The 7,230-nt window shown below is 33.8% G+C and overlaps 1 protein-coding gene across 6 annotated transcripts in view; it reads left to right on the forward strand.

The window, feature by feature from the left end:
* The window catches only part of EIF2A (eukaryotic translation initiation factor 2A), a 33,906-nt gene extending 27,350 nt beyond the window's left edge, over positions 1-6,556 (forward strand). For all 6 annotated transcript variants that reach the window (XM_032852483.1, XM_032852486.1, XM_032852484.1 and 3 more), the window contains 3 exons: positions 4,606-4,734; positions 5,512-5,577; positions 6,161-6,556. In XM_032852483.1, the coding sequence (XP_032708374.1) occupies positions 4,606-4,734; positions 5,512-5,577; positions 6,161-6,226 (261 nt within the window). In that variant the 3' untranslated portion in view covers positions 6,227-6,556. The remainder of the gene's footprint in view (positions 1-4,605; positions 4,735-5,511; positions 5,578-6,160) is intronic.
* Positions 6,557-7,230: the final 674 nt, after the last annotated feature.

The following is a 7,230-nucleotide window of genomic DNA, read 5'->3' on the forward strand; positions in this document are numbered from 1 at the left end:
TAGGTTGCTTATGTTTTGGTAGGCAGTTACTATTTTAAGTCATAGAATTGTATTATGCAACCAGTCTGCCAAAATCTGAGCTTTAAAAAAAATCAGTGTGCTCTTTTGTAGTTGATATATTTCATCTCCAGAGATAATCTTTAAATAGGTCAGGTTTAGGTCATTCTAAGCATAATGATCTATTCCATGTATTTGACTTGTATAAAAGCAGGAATTGTCCTTTCATCAGTGTGAGTAGAAATCTCTTACTGGCCCTGAATATTACAAGTTAGTAGTATCCTTTTAAGTACTGGTAGATTAGAGTTTTGTTTTGTTTTGTTTTTCCTAGCTAATATTTTCAGGAATAATTGACAAAAATTTTTAAGTGTACAATGTGATAAGCTGTTATAGGCAAACATTGTGAAAAGATGCCCACAATTGAGTTTATTAACACATCTATCACTTTACATATTTGCTTTTTGAGAGGTGAGGACACTGAAGTTCTACTCTTTAGCAAACTTCAGTTATACAATACAGTATTATCAGCTGTGGTCACCGTGTTATATATTAGATCCTCAGACTTTATTCATCTTGTAATTGGAAGTTTGTATCCTTTTACCAGTCTGTCCCCATCCCCCCCACTCCATAGCCTCTGGCAACCACCATTCTACTCTTTGTTTCTAAGAGTTTTACTTTATTTTTAATAGATTCCACATATAAGTGATACCATGCAGTATTTTCTTTCACAGTCTGGCTTATTTCACTTAGCATAATCCCACCATGTTCATTCATATTATTGCAAATGGGAGGATTTCCTTTTTTTTCCTTCAAATATTTATTTATTTATTTGAGAGAGATTGGGAGTATGCACTTAAGAGAACACAAGCAGGGCAAGCAGCAGAGGGAGAGAGAGAAGCAGACTCCCCAATGAGCAAGGAGCCCAAAGTAAAGCTCAATCCCAGGACCCCAGGATCGTAACCTGAGCTGAAGGCAGACACTTAACCAACTGAGCCACCCAGGCGCCCCTGAATAATAGTCCATTTTATATGTATATTCCACATTTTCTTTATCATTCATCCATCGATGGACACGTTAGGTTATTTCCACTTTGGCTATTGTGAATAATGCTGCAGTGAACACAATATAGGTATCGCTTTGAGATAATGATTTTGTTTCCTTTGGTATATCTCCAGAAGTGGGATTACGGGGTCATATAGTAGCTCTGTTTTTAGTTTTCTGAGGAACCTCCAATCTGCCCATAGTGGCAGTATAAGATTCCTTCTCGTTGAGATGGAAGGGCTTTCTGAAGCCCACTCAACTTAAGAATCTTGTTTTTGTAAATGGTGTTTCTTCCTCTTTATTCTAAGATTATTTATTTATGGGGTACCTGGTTGGCTCAGTGGGTTAAAGCCTCTGCCTTCGCCTCAGGTCATGATCCCAGGGTCCTGGGATCGAGCCCCGCATCAGGCTTTCTGCTCAGCAGGGAGCCTGCGTCCACCTCTCTCTGCTTACTTGTGGTCTCTGCCTGTCAAATAAATAAATAAATAAATAAATAAATAAATAAATAAATAAGAAAAAAGATTGTTTACTTATTTTAGAAGATTTTCTTTAAATTTTTATTTAAATTTCCGTTAGTTAACACACAGTATAATGTTTCAGGTGTACAATACAGTGATTCAGCACTTCTATATATCACCCAGTGCTCATCACAACAAGTGCCCTCCTTAACCCCCATCACCTATTTAACCCATCTACCCCACCTCCCCTCTGGTAACCAGCAGTTTGTTCTCTATAGTTCAGAGTCTGTTTCTTGGTTTGCCACTTTTTCTCTCTCTCTTTTCCCTTTGCTTGTTTGTTTGGTTTCTTAAATTCTACATCTGAGTGAAATTATATGGTGTTTGTCTCTGACTTACCTCACTTAGTGTGATATTCTCTAGCTCCATCTGTGTCATTGCAAATGGCAAGATTCATTCTTTTTTATGGCTCATAATTCCATTGTATATATATACCACATCATCTTTATCCATTCATCAGTTGACGGACACGGGCTATTTGCATAATTTGGCTCTTGTAGATAATGCTGCTTTAAGCATCGGGGTGTGTGTATCCCGTTGAATTGGTATTTTTGTATTCTTTGGGTAAATACCTAGTAGTGTGATTACTGGGTCTTAGGGTAGCTCTATTTTTAACTTTTTGAGGAAACTCCATACTGTTTTCCAGAGTGGCTGCACTAGTTTGCATTCCCACCGTCAGCGCGAGTATTCCCCTTTCTCCACATCCTCCCCAACACCTGTTCTTTCTTGTGTTGTTGATTTTAGCCATTCTGACAGGTGTGAGGCGATATCTCATTGTGGTTTTGATTTGTGTTTCCCTGATGATGAGTGATGTTGAGCATCTTTTCATGTGTTTGTTGGCCATCTGTATGTCATCTTCGGGAAAATGTCTATTGAAATGGATGGTTGGAGTTAGTTAACTTCATGTGATAGAACAAAGGTAAATGGTCCATGACAATAGCCACTTTCTCAGCCCTGACTCTTGAGTTAAGTAATCAAAGATAAAGGAGTTAGAGACATATAATCTAACCAAGTGCTTTTATAAACTAGTGATGACTTTATAAGCTTATGAACTCTACCAAAAGGAATTGAACCTAAGAATCTAATCTTACCATATATGCATTGTTTTTAGAGAATGACCAGAATTTAAGTATAATAATGCAGACATTCTAACTTATTCCTGGTTTTCAAAAATATGGTAGAAAGTTAAGTTTCATATTTTGCTTGGTAGTTTTTCACATGTATTGACATTAGTCTTCTTTAGGAAGAAAATTTTTCTCAGCTCTTTGCAAACTAAATTTTAAAAATACTTACTTGATATCAGAAATGATTTTTTTTTCAAGATTTTAATTTATTTATTCATGAGGGACAGAGAGAGAGACAGAGGGAGAAGCAGGCTCTCACTGAGCAGAGAGTCTGATGCGGGAATCGATCCCAGGACCCTGGAATCATGACCTGAGCCGAAGGCAGGTGCTTAACTATCTGAGCCATCCAGGTGCCCCAGAAGTGAATTTTGATAGGCGCAGTATCTCTCTTCCCCTTTTACTCACTCTTCTTTAGTTTTCTATTATGAAAACCTATTATTATTCTAATAATACGCATATTATTAGAATCAATAGGCTTCTTAGGAGTAGAATCTAAACAGTTTCTATTTATTAAAGTACTTGCTCAGTAATGCTTTTTCACATGGAAGGTTAGAAGTTAATATTTTTTTAACTGGAATGTACAAAAAGTACAACTAACATGCTTTAAAAAGAAAAAGTGACTCCAGTTCTATGCTCTCCAAAAACTCTCAGGCAAATATTTCTAGATACGAGTGATACCATGTTTCATGTCCCCCTAGGATGCTTTGGTATTCAGAGCATTTTACCCAGAACTCTGAGTAAGAGTTGTGGCCTTGGGGCTTTATGTATTCCACTGGGAACTCTATAAGGAAGAAATAGAAGTTCTGTCTTGGGGCTAATAAAGCCTTAAATAACCTTTTCCCCCCCTCTTGTAAAAATGTGTGTCTTGTTATAAGTACAAAAGCAGAGTAGTTCTTTGACTACTTCATTTATTTAGCATGAGCCATAAAACAGGTCTTATGCTGGGGGCACAAAGAAACCTCTGGTACAATCTAATGGGAGATAGTATAATATACTGTTAGAGTAGGAATACAGAGCATGTGTTGTGCAACTAATCCAGTCTTCTGGGTTGGGAGAGAATTTTTCAAAAGGCCTATACGATAAGTAGAGTCAGCCAGGCAACCTGAAGTTGTTCTAGCACACACAAAGGCCAGAAAACAAGTATATGGCACCTGAGGGGAAATAAAAGTGGTTCAGAATCAGAGGTCTGATTACATTGAGAGCAATATCCCTTTGAGTTTTCCTTAGGAATTTGTCACAGAGCTGAACTGATCTGATTATAAATAAATCTCTGCAGGGCTTATCTAGTAACATTATCCATTACATGTACTTGATCATACATACTCACTAGAGTTTTTGGAGGACATCATCAAAGTGAAACTTCTAACACATTAAATTAGAAGGGCCCTCTCACATTTCTAAACCATTCATATAGTGGCACATCCCAAAATATCCAAAAGTTTGGAAGGCTTGTAGGGTGATACAGACACCTCCTGTGTTTTTCTGCTAAAATCATTTCATTTCTTTTCATATATAGGATTATTTTCCATTTTATTATTTTATTTTATTTTTTATTTTTATTATTTTAATTATTTTATTTTATTATTTATTAATTTATCATTTATTAGTATTTTATTATTATGCTACTTCAACTCCAAATTTTAGACCTAACAAAGTGTTCCCTATGATGATTGCATGGTAAAATCCTTTTGGGTGTCTCCTTATACTGTGATTTTTTTTTTTTTTTTTTTAAGCTGTATTGTATCTTTCTGTTATGGGACAATGTGGCTACTTCATGAGACTTTCAATTCAGATCATTTATATAAAATGTAGTATAAAAGATAAAATCACATTTTGGTTTCTGCATTTTATACACCAAGACTGTGTTGGTTGAAGTACTTTAATGTTTTTATTTTAGAAAATTGAATTTTTGAAAATGTTTCCTGCAGGAAGCAAGAAATGAGAAGAGTCCAGATTTGGCAACTACTTCTGCCCCACAGAGCACACCACGAAATACTGTCTCACAGTCAACCTCTGGAGACCCTGAAATAGACAAAAAAATCAAGAACCTAAAGAAGGTGAGACACTTAAGTAAAAACCAGATGTATTTATTGAAAGAAATCCATGAGAAATATATAAAGAGAGGCATCTAAGAAGTTTGTAGCAGTTCTGATTATTGCTTTCTCTCTATGAAATTCTATAATTTGGGAACTGATTTTAGTTCTAGTCACAAATGTCTGATAGCTATTATTAGTTTTTATTATTGATTCTTGGAGTAATAAGAAATGTACATTTGTACAGAAATACGCTGAACACTTTTATACTTAGTATTTCATTAGACATCTGTGAGATAGGTAGGAACAGATGTTTATCCCAGTTTTGAAGATGAAGAAACAGAGACAAAAAGAAGTTTATTAATTTGTCTTATTGCAGCCAGTTTGTGATGATGGCCCTGGGGTAAAACCAGGTTTCTAGAGCCTTCCCAGGCTGCATTACAAAATATCTCTTAAAGCCAAACACATTGTCTGGGTACAATGAAGTGCAAGAAGTGGTAAAGTTGGTGATATATTTACATACTTATACATGTACATATATAATATAATAATTACTTGAGAGCTTGAAAATTTTTTTGCCAAATCCCATGTTCTTAACATACTCAATTTTACATATAAGTTAAAAAACAAAAAATTTTGCCTTAGCATTTTAACAGACTATCCTTGATCCAAAGGTAAGATAATTGATTCTTCTTACTCATTTTTCCCATCCATGTGATTGCATTGTTACTAAGAAAATTTGCATTCTAAAATTACTTGTTCTTCCTTCCTCTTGACTCGTAATATATTTGATTTTCACAGAAACTGAAAGCAATCGAACAACTGAAAGAACAAGCAGCAGCTGGGAAACAGTTAGAAAAAAATCAGGTCATTTTTACATGTTTCATTTATGCTTGTAATTACTACCACTCTTCTTTTTATTATAAACAATTATTTAATCAAGTGGGAGAGCTTATAATTGAAAAACTTATTTTGAAAACATATGCCATTTGGTAAAATGTTTTTACATTTAGAAGAGGATAGGGGAAGATAGGATGTAGATCATGGTGAATGAGAGAATCACTATTCCCAAGAGGTATACTAATGCCATTGCTATCAAAAATAAAGGCAATTTATTAAAATAGATAAACATAAGATTCTCTTTCTTCCTATATCTCAGGTTATACTGCCCTGTTTGCTCTTTTCTCTCCTTCTGAGGGAAGCCCAAGTGTAGAATGGAAAATTTCTTGGACCCTCAATGTTGCAATAAGACAGCATCTTTTCCCCCTTGATTCATACCAGGAAAAAAATTAGAGCTTGTTTCCCTGTATTTTTAAATCTGTATTTTCCAGTAGATCTGTTAAAGTATCAGAAATACTCTTTTTATAAACTTTGCTGTTTTGGCTGTATATCCAGTAATTATTTTATTTCATTTCCTATTTAATAACTTTGTTGTTTTGAACTTTTCTAGTTGGAGAAAATTCAAAAAGAGAAAGCCCTTATCCAGGAGCTGGAAGATTTGGAATTGGGTGTTTAAAGATTCACGGAAAACAAGTTATTACCAGAAATCAGTGCAAACACATTTTCTGTTAAACCCATTGGTGGACATGAAATATCCATGTGCCCACATTTAATGTTCATCTATACTTTTAACCATTTATCCAAGATTCTGCATATGTTTGAAATTATTTAATAATGTCTGTTAAATTGATTTTTACAACCTGCATCCTTTATCATGTCAACACATGATACAGAAAAGAAACACATGAATTTTTTAATAAGTTTGACAGATTGAAAGACAATGTGATTGTTTTTTTATTAGGGGACAGTATTTACCATACATGTGAATAAAAACATTTAAATTTAATCATCATTGGCTTTGTTATAAATTCCTAAGTTAATAAGTCCTTTATTAATTAATAACACAAATTTGGAAATTTTTCCTTTGAATGTATAAAATGGCTTTTTTTAATCCTAAAGAATTATTATATTGTCCAAATTTTAAATTAAAGCCTTAAAAATCTGATTGCACTAAACATATTAAATTGATTATATTATTTGTAGTATTTGAAATAGTTTTTGTGCTTAGTTCTAAAGTAAATATAGACTTTAAAAATAGAAAATAGTAAAACATTTTATTTTGATATTTCAGATAATAGATCTGGTGATTCAAGGATGAAGTAAATATCTTTGAAACATGAACTATGATTATTTTGCTGTAGTCAAGTCTTGATTATTTTGATTGTTTATTCATATGGTGAAAAAAAGATGTAATGATAATTCAAGACACTTAGCTATGAAAATGAATTTATATATAGTTTTAGTGTCTATTACAACTAATTTTTTTTTTATCAGGTTTACATTTGAAGTCACTTTTTTAAAAGTTTGATTAATTTAACTAATCTGTACACCCAGCTTGGGGCTTGAAATCATGACCTTGAGATCAAGAGTCACACACTCTCCTGACTGAGTCAACCAGGAACCCTAACATTTGAAACTGCTTTTATTTCATTTGCCTTAATACAGGTTTTCATTTTCCAC

The sequence above is a fragment of the Lontra canadensis genome, unplaced genomic scaffold (assembly GCF_010015895.1).
Source record: "Lontra canadensis isolate GAN:19392208 unplaced genomic scaffold, GSC_riverotter_1.0 scaffold6, whole genome shotgun sequence".
Lineage (NCBI taxonomy): Eukaryota > Metazoa > Chordata > Mammalia > Carnivora > Mustelidae > Lontra > Lontra canadensis.